This window comes from Didymosphaeria variabile (assembly GCF_027946475.1).
Source record: "Didymosphaeria variabile strain IMI 356815 chromosome Unknown scaffold_7, whole genome shotgun sequence".
Classification (NCBI taxonomy): Eukaryota; Fungi; Ascomycota; class Dothideomycetes; order Pleosporales; family Didymosphaeriaceae; genus Didymosphaeria; species Didymosphaeria variabile.
Genome location: NW_026611626.1, coordinates 2,141,676 through 2,163,959, shown reverse-complemented (window position 1 = coordinate 2,163,959; position 22,284 = coordinate 2,141,676). Strand labels below are relative to the sequence as shown.

At 55.0% G+C, this 22,284-nt stretch overlaps 6 protein-coding genes and 1 non-coding gene across 7 annotated transcripts; 4 read left to right on the top strand and 3 right to left on the bottom strand.

The window, feature by feature from the left end:
* Nucleotides 1–1,334: 1,334 nt before the first annotated feature.
* Nucleotides 1,335–6,406, top strand: BCK1 (mitogen-activated protein kinase kinase kinase; the record flags this gene model as incomplete). Its single annotated transcript, XM_056218592.1, has 2 exons — nucleotides 1,335–6,235; nucleotides 6,286–6,406. The coding sequence occupies 2 exons, from the start codon at nucleotides 1,335–1,337 to the stop codon at nucleotides 6,404–6,406; spliced, it is 5,022 nt and encodes a 1,673-aa protein (XP_056067857.1).
* A 927-nt stretch (nucleotides 6,407–7,333) lies between these two features.
* On the top strand, nucleotides 7,334–8,050 carry N0V89_009843 (uncharacterized protein; the record flags this gene model as incomplete). The annotated part of the gene is made up of 1 exon (XM_056218591.1): nucleotides 7,334–8,050. One exon carries the CDS (start codon nucleotides 7,334–7,336, stop codon nucleotides 8,048–8,050), a length of 717 nt encoding a protein of 238 aa, XP_056067856.1.
* A 3,158-nt stretch (nucleotides 8,051–11,208) lies between these two features.
* Nucleotides 11,209–13,347, top strand: N0V89_009842 (uncharacterized protein; the record flags this gene model as incomplete). The annotated part of the gene is made up of 2 exons (XM_056218590.1): nucleotides 11,209–11,664; nucleotides 11,713–13,347. 2 exons carry the CDS (start codon nucleotides 11,209–11,211, stop codon nucleotides 13,345–13,347), a joined length of 2,091 nt encoding a protein of 696 aa, XP_056067855.1.
* A 1,605-nt stretch (nucleotides 13,348–14,952) lies between these two features.
* On the bottom strand, nucleotides 14,953–16,686 carry N0V89_009841 (uncharacterized protein; the record flags this gene model as incomplete). Its single annotated transcript, XM_056218589.1, has 1 exon — nucleotides 14,953–16,686. The coding sequence occupies one exon, from the start codon at nucleotides 16,684–16,686 to the stop codon at nucleotides 14,953–14,955; it is 1,734 nt and encodes a 577-aa protein (XP_056067854.1).
* Nucleotides 16,687–17,311: 625 nt separating this feature from the next.
* N0V89_009840 (uncharacterized protein) lies at nucleotides 17,312–18,768 on the top strand (the record flags this gene model as incomplete). Its single annotated transcript, XM_056218588.1, has 2 exons — nucleotides 17,312–18,263; nucleotides 18,332–18,768. 2 exons carry the CDS (start codon nucleotides 17,312–17,314, stop codon nucleotides 18,766–18,768), a joined length of 1,389 nt encoding a protein of 462 aa, XP_056067853.1.
* A 284-nt stretch (nucleotides 18,769–19,052) lies between these two features.
* Nucleotides 19,053–19,541, bottom strand: N0V89_009839 (uncharacterized protein; the record flags this gene model as incomplete). Its single annotated transcript, XM_056218587.1, has 1 exon — nucleotides 19,053–19,541. One exon carries the CDS (start codon nucleotides 19,539–19,541, stop codon nucleotides 19,053–19,055), a length of 489 nt encoding a protein of 162 aa, XP_056067852.1.
* Nucleotides 19,542–20,836: 1,295 nt separating this feature from the next.
* Nucleotides 20,837–20,972, bottom strand: N0V89_009838. The gene has a single exon. It is a non-coding gene; the product is annotated as a tRNA-Asp (tRNA).
* Between the last annotated feature and the right edge of the window lie 1,312 nt (nucleotides 20,973–22,284).

Here is a 22,284-nt window from a genome sequence, read left to right as displayed (position 1 = left end):
CGAGCACAACATGGAAAGGTTATATCTGCACTGCGCCATAAGTATACGTTGTCGTTGCTCATGTTGTTTCCTCCCCCGAGAGGTCAAACATCATGGCCAAAGCGATGTGTAGGCGTCGGGCCGACACGTTTCCACCATCCACACCCAAGTCTCGTCTCACCATGGATGATGATGAGGCGCAAAGCCACGGCCACAGCCAAGAACTTCGGATGGGTGCTCTGCGCGAGCTGCGGGAGAGAGGCACTTTACTACACATGGCATATGTGAGAGCCCAAAACGTGATGATCATGCACCAGTGAATGCTATCCTGCCTCCGCTCGTTGGCCGTCTTCGAAGTAGCGAGGAAGCAGCAGGTACTTCTAGCGCCGCCCGCTCAGACCACTACTAACGCCTCTCCACGGTCCACCCATCATCTCTGGGCGCACTCCAGCTCACCAGCCAGGCTCCAGAAGCCGCCCTCCTCCCCGAGCCCACCCAGCACCCTCGTCACCGCCGCTGCCTCCTCCTCCCGTGTGTCTTCCCGCGAGCGCAGCACCCGCCCGCCGTGTCGCTGCATCCGCCTTCCCAAGTCCACTGCGCCTTTGTTATCGAGCCTGGCCTCGCAAGCGCCGTGCCCAAATCAAGTGCTGCCGGCCGCATTCCTAGACACTGCTTACGCCAGATCGCGCAGCGACTGGCCTCTCCTCTCGTGCCCTGCACCGGCTGCCACTTCTGTCGCGCGAACCCTTTGCGACGTTGACACCGATTGTTGCAACACCACCACACGCCGCCGTCGCCGTTGCCTCTGACCAAGCTCCGCCCTCCACCAGCTGCCCACGAATCAGACTCGGCAAGCTCGCGAACATTGCGCGCAAGACAACGTCCGGTGCTGGTTCAGTCGCGCCGGGCTCTAGAACGCTCCGTCGCATCGTCATGCCGTGACGCGCAGTGCCATCAACCACAGCACTGAGTAGCCTGTCCTCGAGGCCTCGATAATGACAATTGCTTCGCGGCAGCGCTCCACGTCCAACATATCCAACACCTCGGATCGTTCAGGACGCCGCGGACCTCCCACTCCCCTCGCTGGCGTTCGCTCGAATCTCGGCCTGCCCGAGCACGACGTGCAAAACTTGGTCTCACCTCCTCTCCTCACATCCAACGGCGGGACTGGCTCGCCATACTCGCTGCTTTCTCCTGGGAGCTCCTACTCGACCAGCCCGCGGGCTCGGGCGCATACAGTTGCAGACCCTAATCTCATTCAGAGACAGCCCAACTACTTGTCGCAATCCACCATGCATCAGTATAACCTTCCCCCGCCGCCTCCGCAACCCACCTCGAACCCCACCTCCCATAACATGAACCTCCCTCCGCCGCCTCCACGACCGCCGACCAATCTCAATGGAATGATGAATGCTCCGCCGCATGCAGGGTATAACTGGGGTGCACCGCGACAACAACAACAGCATCAGTACAACCCGGGTTTATACCAGGGGTACCACCTTCCTCCTCCGCCAGGGCCTCCACCTCTGCAGCAACAGCAAAACCAGGAGGCACCGCTGACCTCTGCGACTTATATACCGGGTGGGGAATCGTTCGGACCAGGAGTTGGCATCCCACCGCTACATACGTCAAGACATTATCAAGAGCCGGCGTTCTATAGTGAAGAATCATACTCGGCCAACACTGACACCTCCGCGACCAGCTTTCCAGTACAAAACTATGGAGCCAACACTTCTTTTCCTACGGCTACGAACCGTAGCCACCTCAACATCCCCACCGAAAGATCTCTGGGCTACGACCCTCCCGGACCACCCACCGCGACAATGCAGAATCCTATACCGCAGACACACGGCAGCTTGTACTATCGCAATGAAAATACCGGCACGACCCCCGTCTCGCCGAATGACGCGGCCTCTCAATGGCCTGCGGAACGAGTTCAGATGTGGCTGGCGAGTTACGGTTTTTCAAGAGATTGGCAGGAAACGTTCAAGACGCTGGGTTTAGAGGGAACTAGGTTTTTGGAGATCGGTCGCGGTCATGGTGGGAAGGGCAACGTTGGCATGATGCATCAGGTCATCTTTCCGCAGCTAGCGAAACAATGCACAGCGAGCGGGACTGGTTGGGACCAGAATAGAGAAAGAGATGAGGGTCGAAAATTGCGAAGATTGGTTCGTGCCATCGTTGAGACTGGAAGCGCAAGCAATGTGCGGCTGCCGCAACGACAGGATACAGGCATGACGTTAGCCAGCGCAGGTACTGAGGGTACACTCGAGAACTCCCCATACCTAGGCACAGGTCGTGACCAGTTCGGATCCACGCCCACAACTGCTGGAGGCGGTGAAGAGAGCCCAGGACGTCAGATGCCTCTCACTTCGCCTGGTTCTGCGACTATTCCTCGCCAACGGAACTTCACCGTGCCTGGACTTGGCCCACCGCCTGACTACAACGAAACATCTGGCCTTGGCGCATACTCCAAGGAGCATCGTGAGATGCTGCGCGACTTGGACGCCAAGCCCAAACACCGACACAGCCCTAATGCTTCTGGTGAATTTGCTCCCTCTTCGTTCAGCGCTTCGAATCACCGCGATGTGATGAGGCAAGCAAGCCCACAACATAGTCCCGGCTTACAGTCGGCACGCCTCGCGACTACTGGTCAGCATAGTGGGGGGCTGAACTCGTCAGCGAACAGGTACTACAGCAACCATATTCGCGGCAACAGTTCCGAATCAAATCTATCGACATTTGCTACGGCAGGGTCCGTGAACGGCGGGGTCTCCGGCCCACCTTCGGGCAGGTCCGTTGAACCCAGGTCTGAAAGTCGCACCGAGAAGAGGTCTGGCTTCGATGCTGGTTCTCGGCCAGGTACTGGCATGTCCAGGCACGACAGCGCAGAGATTCCCACGAGTGCTAAAGAACACAAGGGGTTCTTACCCAAGTTCATGCGGAGAGAAAAGAAGAAGGAAGAAGGACATCCTTCCCCTGACGACACTAGTCTTGACTCTCCGACGAGTCCAGCGAGCCATAGGAATATCGCTGCCGGATCATTCTTCGGTAAAACAGGACTGAACTCTAGCGAAACGTCGTTGAACGAACGCCCATCCTCTCGTCGTTCCGCGCAAACTGATTCGGATAGTCGGACCGGCATTCGCGGCCGAGGCTCGTCTGTCCGAGAGAGTGATCGGAAATATGCATTCGTTACCCCAGATGGTTGGAATTACCGTTTGGTTGACATCTCCAATGCCAGCAGCGCGGCGACGCTACGAGAAATCGTATGTGAAGAGCTCAACCGAGGACTCAGTCAGACGCCTGGTGTGCAATTTCACTTGACGTCTCCGGGACAGTACGAACACAATGAACCCCTCACCGACTCTAAGCTGCTGAACGCCCGATCGCAGTACGGAAATAAGCTGGGCGATCTCAAGATCTTCGTCAAAATTCCCCGAGAAGCACATGTTCCAACCTCTACAGGTCTGGGTGTATCTATTCCTCCTCCGGCTGAAAAGCGTATTGACGAGGGCACATACGCTCGTTTGAACGAGTTGGACCCGGATGTCAAATCTGGTGAATCGACCCTTGTTCCGGACAAGAATGGCAAATTACGAAAGCTGGCAGAGAGACAGGAGCTGACCCCTGAAGCAGTAGCGGAACGTCTGAATGGCGGCAGCAGCAGATTACCAGAGCCTTCCTGGGCTGTAGGCGATGATCTCCCGGAAGAGGAACGCCAGAAGCTTCTTCAAGCTGCTTCAGAAGAGCACCAGCGGGAGACCAAGCGCAAGCAGGCAGCTTACCTAGCATCTCGTCAAGAGAAACTGAAAAAGGAAGGCTCCACACCTTCTTCGGCTAAGGATGTCGGAATTCACAGTCCAGGTATCATTGACTTCGATGAGCCGCGCAACTCACCCTATGAAGCACCGAAACCATTTGATGATCGGAGAAAGAGCAAGCAATTGGTGCCGCTCAGAGAGCCACCCCCTGTTCCTGGAGATTCAAATACGTTGATTAAGGCTAATTCGCTGTCGAAGACTAAGAAAGACCGCACATCATGGCCTGATGGTGAAGAAGCCCAAGCAAAGCGATCGTCGACCGATAATGATATATCCAAACGAAAAGCCATACCTCAAGGACCCAGTGGTCTATCTAGTATTGCTGCTGCGATAATTGGGGCAGGCAACATCGGCAGTTCAGTGGGAGCTGCCAACAAGGCGCCTAAAGTACCTCCTAAAGACTCAACTGAGAACGTGCGTCCTTCGCAGCGCATTCTTCAAGAAAATGGTTTTGGATCTGGTTCTGGGAGGAATAGTCCAGGTGGGTCTCCTCGCAGTCCTGGGTCTCTGACCATGAGCAAGGGCAATGTCCCGTTCTTTATACCTGACTATGAGGAAGATGTTCCCGATGATGTTACGCTTGACAAGCCGCTCCTCAAGCTCAAGATGCCAACCGCGCCAAACCCGACGATTTCCAAACTTAAGGATGACCTACCGTCACGAACAAGGTCACCCGATGTTAGTCCTCACTCTGCGCACCCCCCGGCCTCGGCCTTGTCTCGCGATTCCTCAAGAATTTCCATGTATGGAGGGACGATCGATTTTGATGAAGCTCGAGTATCGTTCCACTCCAAGAGTACTCAGGATCTGGATCCCGTCAATTCTGATGACGATTCTGATGACGGACTGTTTGCTATGCCTCTTGCTAAGACTGGGCCTCCTACGCCTGCCAAGAGTGGATTATCATCGACGATCGATTCCCGTGGTCAACGGCCCAATCTCACGCTGAAAACTTCTCGGTCAAAGAACTCACTAGACAGGGTCCCGGAAAGGTCTGGCGATGTTAGTGCAGCTACGGACGACAGTCGCAGCACCCAGCCGAACGATTTAAATCCGGAAACTCCTCACTCCAACACCTGGACGGACTCACCTGATGATAGAGGTGGGTTTAACAATGTCCTACGCCGGGAGTCATTTGCTTCTGATCTCTGGGCCAATCGACCTCCCGCGGAAGCCCTTGTGGAGCACCTTGACGAATTCTTCCCCAACGTCAACCTCGATCAACCAATGCTTGAAGAGGATGCCGATGACACCGATGCTTCAACCGAAGTGACAAGTGACTTTTCTAAGGACAGTCGCTCTGTCACGCCAGCGTCATCTTTTGAAGATACTAGCACCGTTAGTTCCACCCTCAACAGAGCATCAGTCCAGTCCATGGCGCAGCGCAATATCCGCAAATCGGGTGTTGGCCTTGGTCGTACCAAGTCTATTCGAGAAGTGGTCAAATCGCAATATCAGCCGTTCGAGAAGCGGCCTCAAATTCCTCCTGTCGTGGCAGGGCCCTCGCGCGTTACTACACTGCGTGGTGGTGGAGATATTGTCCGCAGGAAGTCGACAAAGATGTTCCACGCGAAGATTGAGCAGGTCAAGCCTCCTCGTGGCTCCAGGTTGATCCAGCTAGAGACAATCCCACAGGATCACCTACCTCTTCCGCAACGTCAGCCTACCTTCAAATGGATGAAGGGTCAACTCATTGGCAAAGGGACGTTTGGTCGCGTGTATCTTGGTATGAACATTACCACGGGTGAATTGATCGCAGTCAAGCAAGTGGAGGTCAACCCAAAGGCCGCTGGGTCTGACAAAGACAAGATCAAAGAGCTTGTGAAGAGTTTGGACCAGGAGATCGACACGATGCAGCATCTGGACCATGCAAACATCGTGCAATACCTTGGTTGCGAGAAAAAGGAGTACAGTATATCGATCTTCCTTGAGTACATCAGTGGTGGCTCTGTCGGCTCCTGTATTCGCAAGCACGGGAAGTTCGAAGAGAGCGTTGTGAGCTCGCTCACAAGACAGACGCTAGGTGGCCTTGCCTACCTGCACAGGGAAGGCATTCTCCACCGTGATCTCAAGGCGGACAATATCCTGCTCGACCTTGACGGGACGTGCAAGATATCCGATTTCGGCATCTCCAAGAAAACGGACAACATCTACGGTAACGATGTCACGAACAGCATGCAAGGATCCGTCTTCTGGATGGCGCCAGAAGTCATCCGCTCTCAGGGTCAAGGCTATTCCGCGAAGGTCGACATTTGGTCGCTCGGCTGTGTCGTGCTCGAAATGTTCGCGGGCAAGCGACCGTGGTCGAAGGAAGAAGCCATCGGTGCCATCTACAAGCTAGGCAGTCTGAATCAGGCACCTCCAATCCCGGAAGATGTTTCAAGAGTGATCGGGGTAGAGGGCTTGAGTTTCATGTATGACTGCTTCACCATGTAAGTGATTGTGTCCATTGCGAATTACATGCATGCTAATGACGATGCAGCGACCCGGCCGAGCGCCCGACTGCCGAGACGTTACTCCGTTCGCCGTTCTGCTTTTCGGACCCGAACTACAACTTCCTCGACACGGAACTCTACGCCAAGATTCGGGGCGCATTCCAGTAAAAGCGAGTCTTGTGGTGCATTCCGATCTTTCGAATTTCATATTATGTATTGGAGCAGCACATTCTTTCTGCGAGTTACGACGCACCTATACCCATACTGGCTTTCCTATATCAGTTATTCTTGCTGTATTACTCATAGCTGCACGCGGTCTAGCGCTGTTCACGCTTATGAATCTCTTCCTTGGGCTTCCAGCGCGGCGTCATGGTGGGTTGGGCTTGGGAATCAAGGGCACGGGACCCCATGGGCTTGGGACCCTGAGCGATGCATGCGGGCGCTTGGGACTGAAATGCATCTCGTCACTGTTCAGTATGCGTCACCGCCTCAACCTGCCTGCTTTTGGTGAGGCTGGGTGGCGGGGCGGCAGGGCGGGGTAACCGATTCCTACTGTTGTGGCTGTAGCTAGATGCCAGGCCGTTGCGCCTGTCGAATGATAGCAATATTCTCTGACGCTGCGGACTTTTTCTTTGCCCTGCAGAGAGGCGGCGGGAACCACGGTGGTAGCGCGCCCGGGCGAAGTAGTGGCATGACGCAGGGTCGGGAAGTCGCACGTCGGCGGGCCGGTGAAGGCGTGCGCTCATCATCAGATGCATCAGGTGATGGCTCGAACGCGCCCTGTACCAGAAGATGTTTGCGCACCGGGGGCAGTGTAATGCACGCCCAGGGCGTCGGCGCTTGGATGTGCCGCTTGTAAGAGGAAGGTAGGGCGCTGGGTAGCGGGCTGGTTGTTTCCCCACCGACAGCCTATATAGGCGGCCGGTGCCTGCCACTACGCTGCATGTACCATTCATCCCATCCTACCTACCAAACAACTTACATCGAAACAAGTGCCTGTCTAATTGTCCACCCACGGTTCGCAATAGGCAATTGTTCACACAACCTCGGTTTTGTGCGAGCGCAAACATATAGTCAAGAGGAAGGCCGCCCGTTATGGACACGCCTGCGTTCACGCCTGAGACTCTGCATTCGTCGCTTGGATCATCCTCCACACAACCACCGCAGAAGCCGGGAAACACCAACAACAACGGCATGGCCTTCTCCAACATGGACTTCTTCGCCAACGCCCTTCGCCCGCTCTCCCCGCCCGAGTCGCCCTTCAACTTCAACGCCGCGTTTTCAAATTCAAAGCCTCCATCCAGGACTTCGACTGCGCCGGCGAGCCCGCACTTGGATCTCCCCAAGCCTGTGAAGAGAGCATCGCCTAACTTAAAGCTGCAAGCCCGGGCCCGCAGCGTGCAACCGCAAAAGAAAACAGAGGTCAATCCGTACTTTCCCTCCATCGCTGAGCAACAAAGATCTGAGAGGTGGATGCGCGACGCTGCGCGCTTGCCGCAGGGTTCTCCACCTAGCACGAGCGAAGCCCCACTTGAGGCTCCACGTCCATCTTCACGTGAAAGAGCATCATCGGATGGAGCCCTGACGCTGAAACTTGATCTCTCGTCGGCGCAGCGGCGCCGCGCGCTCAAGATATGCACCTTTGCACAGAGGGGTGGGGGGCTACCTGCGAGTCCAGAGAGTCTGCCCGAGTCCTCATCGGGCCAGAAGGTGGCAGAAGAGTACAGTAGGAATATGGCGCAGCATTTGCAGGAAAAGATGAGGCGGAGGAGTGTTAGGCCTACGCCTTGGGGAAAGGATTTTGAATGGTGAGGCATAGTAGGCACGTGGGAGCATTGTAGCGAAGGCGTTTGGCACAGTCACGAAGCACGATTTACGATATGCATTGTCTCGGGGTTGGAAAATAACTCTCGATACCCGAATACTACGGTTCTTCTGTTCGCTTGATTTTATTCAATGCTCGCGATTCAAGCTGTGAGGCTCTTGTTCTTTGCCATGGGAAGCAGTAAATTTTCCTCTGCCGCGGGAGGCAGTAGGCAGTCGTGAGACCAACGACTAACGCGAGCAAGCATTTCGATCGCGAGCCAATCACAGCTTTCCACGCGCGCCGCATGTGGTTAGTTGCCAGCCAATCATAGCTTGCATATGTACATGTGCATGTGCATGCGCATGCACGAAAAATCTAACATGTCAGACTACTCATGACTTAAACGGGTGTGTGTGCTGGCAAGCTTGCTGTTGTGAAGGCATGCGAGGAGAAAAAGGGCATGTGAAGGCGCAGAAGGTATGATGAGAGTAGTAGTGCATGTGAAGATTTTCCATTTTTGTAAAAGATGGCCGCTGTTCACTGTATATCCTGCCGTTTTCGCAGTGTCCTTCTGAATGTAACAGTGACTTGTGCTTGTGATTTGAGAGGAGGCGAGAAAGTATGACGAGGTGATGATTTATTGCGAGGCCATTTGCGCAGAAGATTCTCCGAATTAGGAAGATATTCGGTGTTAGTGGGTAATGCCGGTACGAGAGGGGCAAGTTGAATGTTCCTAGGGCTGTGGCCGGGTACCAACCCTCAAATTCCCCGCATGCGACAATGAATTGTGGCGAAGGCGATGTAAATAGTTGAGAAATTAGGAGGGTATCTTCTGTGAGGCGTATTCGAGTACCCCACCAGCGTGGTAAGGCACGGTGTTGATAATGACGTATGCGATGGATGCGGTGGTCACTCACGTGCACTCAGTCTACAAGTATTTTTGGGATTTTCCGGTTGACGACGAGTTGGTAACGGGACCGGGACAGAGTGTTGAGGACTCACCTCGGGACCGAGTGTTTGGAAGATGCGTCTGGAGAAGATTTGCATAGCCTTAGATGGTGCGACGTAGTAGTAGACCCTTTAAATGTTCTTGAGCCGTTCTTGAGAGGATCAGCGCACGTAGAGGAGGACCCTTTGTTCGCCGTCCGAATTCGACGGAAATGTGGTAGTGAGGTCGTCAGCGTGACTGAGCGCTGGCTGCGGTTAGCTTCGGCGAAAACAAGGTCCGATCGTGTAGAGAACCCCTGCTGTTATCATCCAAAGTACACAGTACGGCTCCAACGACGGTCCGAATAGTGCTCCCTACAGTCCTGGCGCTTGCCATGCGGTACGTATCGACTGGTTGATGATCGATCTTGGACGCTGAGCTCTTCTGCCAATAGCAAAAGCACAGCTTCTTGAACTCTAGCACACGGTCGAACGTGACGTGTGCAGATCAAAACATTGCACAGCCGCTCCGCTCTGTGATTCGCCGGTGCCGCCACCTACAAATATTCCAAGTAGCGAACCACCGCTTACTCGGCGCAAACCACAGCTGAAGCGCATCTTCGCAGATGTACGAAATGAACTTGGAGCCGCCGCGTACGAGGTGGTCCTGCGCCGGCGTGACCTAAGATGGGCGAATGTTTGCGCATCTCCAAAGTCCGGCGGTGCACAGCCGCAACCATCGAGTTGCGCGAATGGGGCAACGTGTACGGAGATCAAGCTGTGAGACATGCGTGGATGCGGAAATTCGTGGACTGGCCCGTGGAGATAAGACCCGAATGTAGGGCGGTGTCTAGTCTGCGCAGGCGTAGAGGCGTAGAGGCATGTTTTTGTGGACAATGGGCGATGTGTACTTGGTGGTGGTTCATGGTGACGGTACAGTAAGTAACGGCACGGCGAGCTCCTGGTGCGCGGCGCTGAATGATGCGGCGGCGGATGGATGGATTCAGTGCAGCAGACAACACTCGTCAAGCGAAACACGTTCCTTTCTCTTTTTCAGCTTCCAAAGTCAGCATGGAGGCTACAGGCGGGTATCGGCATCGGCATCGGTATTGATATGGGAAAGTCTATGGACGGGCGCGCAAGGCTCGACGAGGGCTGTTCAGATGCATGTTTGGCGCACGGGCGCTCTCTCGAAACATGCGGAGAACGCACCAAGTGGATTGGTGGTAGCGGCGCATGGATGAAACAACTTGTGGCTTGCCGCATCGGGGCGATCTACCACACAACACTGGGTCGCAGCATCGCCAGTGGCCTGCAGCGAGCGCAGAGATGAGGATGCGCGCCCGTTGCAATGCTATCGCTGCTAACAGACACCAGTGACGACACGGAAGATTGAGAGCGTCGCGCCTGCCCTGCGAGTTGCCGCGCTGGTCGCGCCTGCTCAGTGCTCGCCTCTCGTCGTGTCCTATTCCCGACGACTGCGGACTCCGCTGCTCAGCACACACTCCTCCGACCTGTGCTCAGGCCTCCTCCATCCTGGCCACTTTCTCTTTGCTCTACCGCACGCACAGTCCTGCATCCTCGCGGCACGCTGTCACCGCGACGCCCTGGAATCGATAGTCGCCTCTAGGGTCGCGCGGGCGTGTATGCCAGTTCGAACGGCACGCGGCAGAGCAGCTGCATGTGAAGCAACGTCGACCACGATGCAGCGTTCCTGGGGCGCCGCGGACCAGCAGCTCGCCGCCCCAGTTTGGCTTCCGACGCCGTCGCTTCGAGCTTAGCCAGGGGCACGCCGGCTGGCAGATGGCTCGTTGTTTGCTCGTTTGGGCGCGCGCACACCCTGCAGGCCCGCCTCGGACCTCCAGGCATCCAATCGCGTAGCCACCCCTGCTCCTCTCCCATGCGCCTTCGCACCCGCAGCCACCGCCCGTTTTCCAAAATGGAAGGCCCCGGAGTCAGATCCAGAATTAGGCGCTGTATATGACCCTGAGGCCTGCCCAGACATGCTGAACCACACACCGTCACTCCTCTCTTAATTGTCCATCTTCGCCGTTGAGGCCTCTTTTGGTTCCTCACTTTCCTTCGCTTGACTGAGGCTTGTCCAAAGTCGTCCAATCTTTTCCAAAGCAACCGCTAATTTTTATTCGTTTCTTTCGGGGCATTCACAGTCCCCCTTCTCTGGCATTGGTCCATCCTTTCCGGCACATAACAACACAGCAAACAAGAGGTGGCCAACATGGTCGCCTACAGCAAGCCCCAGGGCTTCATGAGCATGCTGCTCACCGTTTTCGTTCTTCTACAAGTTACTGCTGCCTTCTCGCACAATGCACACTCGCACCCAGCCCACCGGTCACCAGCTGCCATGGATGCTCACCTCCAAGACACTCGTTCGATGCTCACAGCACGTGCCGGCAGGGTCACTACCAAGGGAGCCCCTGATGGCCAGTACCCTCGTCTGGAGATTCGCGACCTGAAGAAGAATGCCGACCAGTGGAACTTGTTTCTCTTGGCCATGGAGAGGTTCCAAAACAAGCCCAAGACCGATCCCATGTCCTACTACCAGATCTCTGGTATTCACGGTCGTCCTTTTGTTCAGTGGGACAATGCCGGCCTGAAGCACACCGGTGGATACTGCCCACACAGCCAAAACGTCTTCGGTTCCTGGCACAGGCCGTACCTTGCCGTCTATGAGGTATGTATATTACCGAACGATTGGCATTTCCGAGCTGACAATACGTAGCAAGCTGTATACCTGAACGCTCAAGAGGTCGTCGCATCTTTCCCTAAGAATCAACAGCAGCGATGGCAGAAGGCTTTGACTGGTCTGCGCATTCCCTACTACGACTGGGCTGCAGAGCCCCCGCGTGGCGAGGCTGCTATTCCGACGTCCATGCGTGACCAGACTGTCAGTGTGACAAAGCCCCAGGGCAAGGTCACCATCCGCAACCCGCTGTACTCGTACACCTGGGGCGCCTCCCTTCCCAGTGAGATGGGCTGGGGCCCTAGCAATGGTTTCGCGACCACTCTTCGCCGTCCCGTCTCGAACCCCACTCGCAGCAACAACAACGCCGTGAACGCCATCTTTGGTCAGGCTCGTGTCGGGTGGCGCCAGCGTATCTTCGCCATCTTCTCCAGCAAGCAACCCTGGGGTTACGCATCTACGGCTGCCTATGGTGTCAAGACGAGCCGCAGCAACGCCGACAGCTTCGAGTCGATTCACGATGACATTCACGGCACCGTTGGTGGTACTGACGGACACATGGGATACCTCGATGTTGCTGCTTTCGATCCCTTCTTCTGGCTGCACCACACCAACATTGACCGTCTCCTCTCCATGTACCAGCTCATCGTTCCCAACACCTACGTTGTTCCCGGGAAGGTCAACCGCGACATGGCTCAATGGAACGCCGGTCAGACGACGGATGCCAACACCCCTCTTGTTCCCTTCACCAAGGACAACCGCGGCGGCGTCTACTCTTCCAACGATGTCAAGGAGACCCGTGTGTTCGGATACTATTACCCTGAGACCCAGTCGCGCAATGCCAAGCAGGTCATCCAGGCTGTTAACAAGCTTTACGGCATGGGCGAGCGCCAGATGTCCAAGCGCGACGGTGAGGATGCCGCTCCTATCTATCCTGGTCGTCCTTTCCAGGCTGGTGACTACGACACTGTTCTCTCAGTTGTTGGTGACAAGTACGCCATGCCCGGATCGTACCAGGTGCACTGCTTCCTCGGCGCGCAGCCCGCAAACGGCACCGCTCCCTCCCACCTGCCCACTGGCCTCGTCAACGGCACTGCGCCCACTGTGAAGCCCACTAACGGCACTGCTGGCAACGGCACTACTGGCAACGGTACCGGCAACTACGAGTACGGTTTCGACTCTAGCTACGTTGGCTCTCACACTTTCCTCGGAGGCTCCGTCGCTGGCAGCGGCAACGGCACTGCTCCTACTCTCGTCGAGGGTTGCATCCCGATTACTGCTGCACTCCAGGAGAAGCAGGCCAACGGCGAGCTTGCCTCCCTGCACCCTGACCACGTCGAGCCATATATCAAGGAGAACCTGAGCTACAAGATTATCGGTCCCAACGGCCAAGAATTCGTTCCTGGGGACGTCGCCAACTTTCACGTCCAGGTCAAGTCTTGCGAGGTCCAGCCCACCACAAGCGACGACGAGCTCCCTGAGTTCAAAGACTACATTGAGCTTCCTCGTGCTCACCTCCCCGCCTCCACCCCGTGGACCTACACCCCTGGTCCTCTTGACACCACGCCCGACACCCCTGCCGAGACTCCGGAGGGCTACTGTGTCAGCCAGCAGACGATCCGCTACGTCGACCCTGCAGGCAACTTCCTGTACGAGGAGGTTACCGGCATGTAAATATAGAGGAGGAATGTGTATGCTACGTATATTGGCACGATATGATACGAGGGTAGTATAAAGCGGTGTTTGGAATGACTATCCCTTGTGCAGGGAGCAAAGATTCCACTTTTTATTCTTAGGGCATTTACGGCGTTGATATCCCCATCCCCATGTGACGTGGAGACCTTTCCTACTGTTTAGACTATACCATCTAATCGAAAATATCCTGATCTTCATTGAGTTGTCTCCGTGGTGCAGATCCTGTCTTTTTGTCATGTGGTCCCATCCAAGCTCACTATCGATTCTATCCTGGCGCCTTTCCAGCCTGCACATTCCCGAACGCTCTGACTAACCTACGTATGTTTTTTTTTCGGAAGATCTACCAACGTATTGCATCCGCATATCATTCAAATGTTGTTATTCCTTTGTTATTATGGTCATGGCGGGATCTCTGCAAGTCTATCATGTTTTGGATAGCGCTAACAGTAATACCAAACGTGTGGTGATATCACGTTTAGGTTCATTTAACCTCCCAACTCATACCGTCTTACAGTTATACTATCTTAAGTATTCATACTTGGATTTCATTTTGTCTTCAAAATAACAGTCTTGGAGAATACACTCTTATGAATCCTTTTTTATTTCGTCCCCCTTTGAAATTCATTTCACATAAGAACTATCAAATAATTACCAGTTTATCTACAAATCTACAATTTCTCTTCGACGTCCTACCTGGCACAGAAGTCCTCCTCATGAAGCTGCTGTAAGATTGAAGCTGTTCTTGCATCTCGTAATGGCTGCAGAAGTGATGGTCTCAGGCGTTGTCGGTCGACTCCTGAACCGCTAGCTTTTCGAATAGCGCGGATGCATCGACCTTAAGGTGACTCTGTGTAAAGACGTTCAGAGAGGAGTTAGACCTCAAAACCGGCACCTGCATGTGAAGGTCGATGCATCCTCATGGATTTGCCTGAGTTGGAAATTATCACGAGACCCACGATATCAAGGAACGATGCCAACGGCACTTGAGAACGACCCACATGCAACTGTCTCTATCGCGCCTGCAGCTACCACTCCTCAGCCTACAATCACTATACTTCAAGTTGTGACTGCCTCAAGGCTGCCTGCTACCATGGCTTCTCTGCGTGCCACTAACGCATTTTACCTGCCCTTGCCGCGCTTCAGCTTACCGCCGCCACGCGCCGGTTGACGACTCCCACGTCTGGACCGAACGCATCTACCTGGACCCTTCCTCCAGGTGTTGAATCGAACCGTATTGCATTATTGACTCAAACACGAACGCTGGAAACAGTGCAATGGCAATCGGTGATGCCAGACGTGACTCGAACACGCACAAAAGATGTAGGGCTACCAAGTTTTGTGTCGCCTGGGACAATACGCCCAGCAAGTTTGTCGCCTGCCGTTCTGACGACGCATGCTAAGTCTATCCATTTGTGTGAATACTGATGAAACAAAACGCCGTGCTATGCTATGCATACCCATCCATCCTTCGCTGGTATCCTGATGCATGTCAAACTCGTCATCATTCGTGAAATCGTCGACCGTCTCTTCTATGCTCCGCTAAATGCAAATGCAGCCTAAGCCTACTATGACCCATCGTCACACCTACCGCTTCTTTCCCTTTTTCCCACCCGCGCCCTTGGTTACGCTTACAGGCGCAGCATGGTTCGTTTCCTTGATGTGATCAAAGAGCTTTGTCTTGCTCGGAAATCCAGCTTTACACCGCACACACTTGTGTGGGAGATCAGGAGAATCAGAACCACCCTCCGCCTGCTTCGCCGCCTTCTTCGCGCGCTTCAACGCCGCTGCGCCGAGTTTCTTTTGTAAAGGCTCTGTTTTTTCGTCTGGCCGATCCGCGTGGGGAGCTTCTGAAAGTCCGTCTGTTACCGAAGTGGCGGGCGTGTCTGTCGATATGCGGTAAGAGGCGAGGCGGGCTTCGATGTCGGAGCGGGAGGCGTATTCGTCTTCGTCGTCTGAGTCCTGCGACCGCGAGTCGTCAGATTCGCCTGAGCGTTGGGAGGCGGGACGTGGTGAGGGGTCCGAGTCAGGTGGTTTATTGTCGTCTGTGCGTTCATCCTCAAGCTTCACGCTTTGGAGCTTGTCGCCGAGATGCGAGGCTGGGGTGTCTAGATCCGAATCGTCCGATCTCGCGTTCGTAACCTCCTCGTAATTAAGGTCTTCCGCGGCTTCTACATGGTCAAAATCGTCCTCTCCTTCGGCTGGCGTGATGGCCCCGCTGCTGGGAACGTCCTCATCCAGGTTGAGAAACTCGTTGTCCTTCTGCATCTTCTTTTTCAGCGCGTAGATGGCTTTTTGATGCTTTTTGCTCTTCTCATGGGCTTCCCATTGGCGCTCGCTTTTGAACGTCTTGCGACAAGCTACACACTCGAAGTGCTCTTCCTCAATCTCCTCTTCTGACTCTTCGAGCAGTTCCTCTGGGTCCCGCACTTGTGCCCATTCGGGCACGGCGTCTGCCTCGTCCTGTATCTTCGCCGCGTTCGCAGCACGCGCCCGCGCCTGTTGCTGCTTTCTCGCATCACGTTGCGCTTTGGCCTTTTGCTCTTCTGTCTGCATATTCGGTGTGTACCGCGGATCTCGTTTTCGCACAAAGGCTACCAGTGTCTGTACCGCGACATTGAACTCTCGTATACCCCGCTCGCGGAGCTTCTGGTTCTCCTTCTCCATGAGGCGACGCACGCGGCGGTCGGGCGCGTCAGAGGTGCGGTACAGGTCCAGCGATGCGAACGACTTGACCGTCGCAAAGCCACCCCACACGTTGTAGAAGTTCCGCACCACGCCTCCGCTCTCATATGTGTCGTGCTGGTGGCCGAAGGAGGGGTAGTCGTTTACTTGGACGCCCTCGTAGTCTCCTGCGCGCTCCTCCTCGCGCGCCAGCTGGTCGAAGGTCTCACGCACGAAGCCAAAGAAGCCGGTCGGTGAGTCTGTGAAGTCGATGTTCGATCTGAACTTGCCCATCATGCGCGAGATGTCCTCGGCGGTGGTGACTTTCATGTTGTACTCGTAGTGGTCGCCGCCGCTACCCCCACCATCGCCTCCCCGCAGTATGTCGCCCTCGTGCGCATCGTACCAGGCGCGCTCTTGGGGGTCGGAGAGGACTTCGTAGGCGGTGGAGACGTCAGCGAAGAGGGCAGTGGTGCGTTCGACGTCGCCATAGTTGCGGTCGGGGTGGAGTTCGAGGGCTTTTCTGCGGTAGGCCTTCTTGATCTCCTCGTCTGTTGCCGTGCGCTCAACGCCGAGCAGCTCGTAGTAGCTGGTCTTGACCTGGATGCCCTCGCCGTTCGCATCGCCAGCGGCGCCAGTCGACTGCTGCGCGCCCATGTCGTGCTCGGCGGAATACGATTAGGGGTGTGACGCGCTATCAGCAGAGTTTTGCGGCCACGTGCGTCTAGGCGGTGGTGTTTGTGTTCGCAGATGGTTTATGACTGGCGACGCGGGCGCTGATTGGTGCGCATACGAGTCCGGCAGGAACGGCCAGCAATACACAGACAAGTAGTCAGAGTTTGCCATGTGAACTAGCCACAGACGCCGCAATGGCATCACCGCCCGGAATGTGTGAAAGATACAAAACCATCAGGGTCTCCTGCATGTGTTCTTCTCGATCCCCAAAGGCCTCGCCACCGCGTGTTCGACCCTGCAACCCCACGCCCCCCTCCACTGCACCCACATGACTAGCCACCACGTCTTGGAGCAGGACACCCGGAGCTGCCATCACGCGCCTTGAGCGCAGCGCCACTGCGCACCTTCGCAGCGCCGGCACACCACCAACGAGACACTCCAGCAGCCCTGTGGGAGAAAGGCGCGCCTGCTCAGGGTCCCGTCGCACGTCATCCCGCGTCGCCGTAGGGCCACGCCTGACAGCCAATCACCCGCCCACGTGCAGAGTTTTCGCTCTGCCACAGGCTGCCCTTGGACCCCGCTGTTTCTGTAGCACCGCTCCGCTACCATGAAGTTCGGCCAGCTCTTTAAGGAAACCCTGCGCAACGAGGGCTTCCCGCCTGAGTGGATCGAGTCGGCCCTCTCGTATAGCCAGCTCAAGAAATGCATCAACCGCCTGTCTACCGAGCTCTCAGAGCTGGGGCTGGATCCCGACACCCTGGGAAAGCTGCTCAAGCACGTTGAAGACTACAATGCGGCCGCCGACCAATCCGACGACAGGGCCCGTCCGTTTGAGTACATCTTGGACGACTCAGAAGACGAGGATGGCACTGGCGAGAAGAAGCCAAGGAAGACGTTCCAGCCAAAACTCGTCTTTCACGTCGATGAAGTGACGGGTGCGCTGCATAGTGCGCAGCTGGACGAGAAGACGAAGAGGAAACTGCAGATGCTTGCTGTCGAAACGGGCATGACAGAGTTACGCGTATTTGAAGAACCCGATAATCAAGAAACACCATCCCACCCTACCGTTGCCTCGGCGAATAGCCCAAAGAACCGCCCGGGCTACCGCAAAATAGAAATCCCCCTAACCTCCGACACGGAATTCTTCACCAAACTCACTGCGGAACTGTCCGGCCTGGAAGCCCTCCAAAAGCGCGAAGAGCAACGCATGCACGGCGAAATTCAAAGCTTAGGTAGGCAGATAGCGCACCTGACGGATCCTGATCGGAGGTCCAATAAGAAGCTACTAAGCGTATGGCGCCAAATATTCCAGCTGTATCTTGAAGAAGGCATCTTCTTCGGGACTACCGAGAGCGACCATTCTGCGCACGATGCGGCAAAAGCTCAGGAAAGGTTCAACGATTTCTGCGAAAAGCTGAGGACAAGCGGACTGTCCGAGAGACTAAAGAAAAAGGAGAACATCGAGGCCTTCAACACGTTTATGAACATCAACCAGGAGATTCTACAAGGGCTGCGGTTCGGGGAGATCAACGAAACCGCCATGAAGAAGATCCTGAAGAGTAAGTTATCCACTTCCTTGCCCCTACCCACTCTAGTAATTTCCGACACCATTTCTAACTTCGAACAGAATTCGATAAACGCACCGCCCTCGGTGTAAAGGCCACCGTCCCCAAACAAATCACCTATCCTTCCTTTAGTTCCCATCTAGCCAAAGCCGTCTGCGCCGAAGTCTCCACCGAAATCCTCTCGCACGTCCCGCAGATAGAAGACTACGCCTGCCCCATGTGCATGGAGATCAAGTGGCGCCCTGTCCGTCTCGGATGCGGCCATGTCTTCTGCATCCGCTGCCTGATTGTCATGCAGAACAACAAGCAAGACAGATGCCCGCTGTGCCGCGAGCAGACGGTGGCGAATGCGAACAGCGATAATTTAGATGAGGAACTGGCGCAGTATCTGAAGAAGTGGTTTCCGGACGAGGTCAAGGAGAAGCAGAGGTATAATGAGCTGATGGCGGGGGTCGATCAGTATGGTGAGGTCTATAAGGAGAAATGTTGTGTCATGTGAGACGGCGTGGGAGGGGGGACGGTGGATTGCTTGTTTACTTCATTCGGCGCCGTAGGAGCGCTTCAATTGTGATACCCCTTAGCTTTACTTCGTATTCATATCGATTCTCTCTAATGATTATGATGCGCTATGTGAAACACATGCTATCCCTCGATTACGGATGAAAAAGAAACGAAAGGTACGGAAACGCTAGACATCGTCTTGATGCATTCATGCGCAGTGCACCTGGAAATCCCACACCCCTCTCCTCTCAAGCACACGCCACTCCCACAACCTCACCCCCCTCACCGCTCCCACTCCTCCCCATCCTCAAATTTCTCCACCTCCCATCTGTCTCTCTCCTCTTCCCGCGCCTTCCACTCCCTGAACAAGGCCCGTCGTTCTGCCTTCGTATACACGTTCACATACAACTGCTCCAGCTCCCTCTCCAGCTCCTCTGGGCTCGGGGCCTGCTCAGTGCGGTGACGGCGCAGCAGGCTCGCCAACTTGGACCGCGGTGGGGCGGTTGTGGCCGCGGGAAGGCCAGCCGTGTGCGCCCGCGAGGGTGGTGCGGGGCGGTCCATCTCAGCTGCAGGTGCTGCTTCTAGGCTTGCGCGTGACTTTGAGCGGTGGAACAGACTGCGTTTTGGTTTGGGAGCGTCGGTGGACGCGACTGTGGAGGTGGACCTTTGGGAGTCGAGACTGGTGCTGGTGCTCGAAGGTGAAGGTAGCGGAGGTAGAGGCATTGTGTACACGCCGCTGAAACCGCGGAAGGGGCGGTTGATGAGGGACATTGTGTTCGGTGCGGCGCCCTGGTGCGCTCGAGTTACGGTGGTGGTATGATGTGACGAGTCCAGTCCAGAGTGTTATGTACTCAGAGTGCGGTGGTGGGAGTATGTGTTGGGTCCAATCCGGCGTCCTCGTGAGCTCTTGCTGGTGGCGGCTAACGCGGTACAGCGGTCTGGTGGGAAGTCGGCGCCAATTGGGAATGTTGCGTGTAGATGTGTGCCTTTGTTGTGAAGAGCACTTGCAGAGCGGAGGACTTTATTATAAAGCCATTGTCGTTGAGGTGGAATTATGTTTTTACAATGTTGGGGATGAGAGAACCTGGGCACGGATGCGCGGTTTTTGGCGGCGGTACGGTGGGTGTGAGTGGGGTCGTGGACCAGGGTTGTGGTGGCCCCGCCCGCTCAAGCCGTTGATAGCAAACGTAAAGAGAAAACGTGAAGGCAATGGAATAGGGATGTAGACAGGCACCGAGGTCGTCTTGTAAGGTTGAGTTTGTAAGGACTGTGAAGTGCAGTGCAGGGCTGAGGCGGAGATGAAACGTCCTTTTGAGTGCGGAGCGTCTGGGGTTTTACCTTCGAACTGCAAGGCGCGGCCCTTATCTAATGGTCAAAGTCGGCGGCCGCCGCCATTAACAAATAATAATGGCCAAGTGAAGTTGACGCTCGCGCCCGCGCCTCTTCCGCTTCTCCCAAGGCGATCAACACTACCTCGGCCGCTTGGCAATGCGCTGGTGTCCTGTCGGAGCGGAGCGTGTTTGTGTAAGCCACTACACAGACGCAACGTTGGGACTGACAGAGGCCAAGCGAATAAGGCGCTTGCGTTGCTCGCGAATCTTGCGCGTCTCCTGGAGAAGATCAACGATTCCAAGATTCTCTTGTCGCTTGGCAGCTGGGAGGCTCTGGCACTGGTGCAGAACAAGGCTGATTCGAATGCCGTTTGTGATAACTTGGCATGATCAAAAAGGGATGCTTGCGTTGTTCGCGTATCGTGCGCACTTCCTGGGGAAGATCAGCGTTGCCCAGGTCCTTGCAGCTTGGCAATGAACTCTAACCTATCGCCGTACTGCCTCCTTTTCGAATTCCGCATAGTCTGCACACGAACAACAAAAGAACAAAAAGAAACTCTCCCTCGGGGAATCGAACCCCGGTCTCCCCTGAGACCTGACAGAAAGGTTTCAGGGGTGCTACTAGTCCCGACCCTGGTTCTGTCATAACAGGTTAGTGGATATAGAAGGAACCCACCGTAAGAGGCAGCGACAAGGAGCGACTGGCCAACTACCCTCCCGAAAAAAAAATATTTGCTCTCCCTCGGGGAATCGAACCTATGCAGGATTAGCTAGGATTACAGCATTCAAGGCGATGTTTACGTACCCCGGTCTCCCGCGCTCGTAATCACGTGATGACAAGCGGAAATCATGACCACTAGACCAAGGAAGACGTGTTTCGATACAGATTGAGGAAATAGCTGTAACTATATACCCAGAGGATATCATGGTGATGTCGCTGGAGGAACCGCTGGCGTCTGTGAGGAAGCTAACATACTAGCAAACGAACTAAGCTTAGGTGGGGTTAAGAAGCGGCCAGAGTGCGAGACATTGAGCCGAGTTTGAAGATGGCCGCACTGGTGACGTCATGGATATCTCTGTACTACCAAGCGCAGCAATTCCACGAGAACTTTGCAGCAGTGAAAGGTATAGAGTTATATCAGGAGCGCATCCCTGAAAATATGCGCCGATTCGTGAAGTGCACAATCCAGCATTCGAGGCAATCTCGTGCAGTATACTTCAATTCATGATTTAACCGACCTCGCGAGTCTATAACTCGTGAACTCACTCTGCACAGGATACTCGCTTTCGTGTATGTGAAGAGACGATATCAATTTCTCATGCTGATCAATATGAAAGATGCGTCTACGAACGGGTTGCTGCACTTGAAAACATGGAACGAAAATGTTCGTCTCGGTGGCTACCCGCACAGACCCGAAGCTCTGTAGAGTGCACTACCGAATGAAGCCTTTGAAAAAATGCTGTCGCTCATGCAGACATTGTGCTTGCAAGATCTGCGCACGAAACGTCCACGATGCAAGCCATGTAGCAATACCATAATCTCCACCAGCAAGGTTCACCGGCTTGGCTCCAAATCCTACGCATGCCAGTCGTGCCACTGCAGCCTCCACCCCTCAATCCAAGTGTCGTCCGGCACGACGATCCAGTTCAAACCACCCACATAAAAGCGTCCATTTAGTCTGCTCATGCAATCATCAAAGAACTCATTCCTGGTCTCTGGGCCGTGCAAAGCGGCATGAAGGTCGGCGAGCAACCCAAACAGATGGGTTGCCCTGTCGAGCCGACTCTGAAGATGGTTTTGGTCATCGATTTGGGGGGCAGCCTGTAGACCTGGGATGGGTCGGCGTGGGCGTCGGACACCTATTACTGTTATTCAAGATGATCCTCTTTGAGGTGAAAGACATTGACCTACATAGTGTCGCACGGCATTGTGGGCAGAGATTTGCATTGCGAGCAGTGGAATTGACCCATCTTGATATGCAGCCTTTCCCGAAGGTGTGACCGCAGCGGGTCAGGCTGAAGGCGCCGTGGCCATCCTTGTACGACTCTGTACATATGCTGCAGTGCCGGTTCTCGTCGTCCTCGTCGTCTTCATTGTCCTCATCGTAGTAATCATCCTCATCGTCGTCCAGAAAGGCATTCCCAATAATACCATTGGAAGCAGATACGGGTGAAGGGGGAGG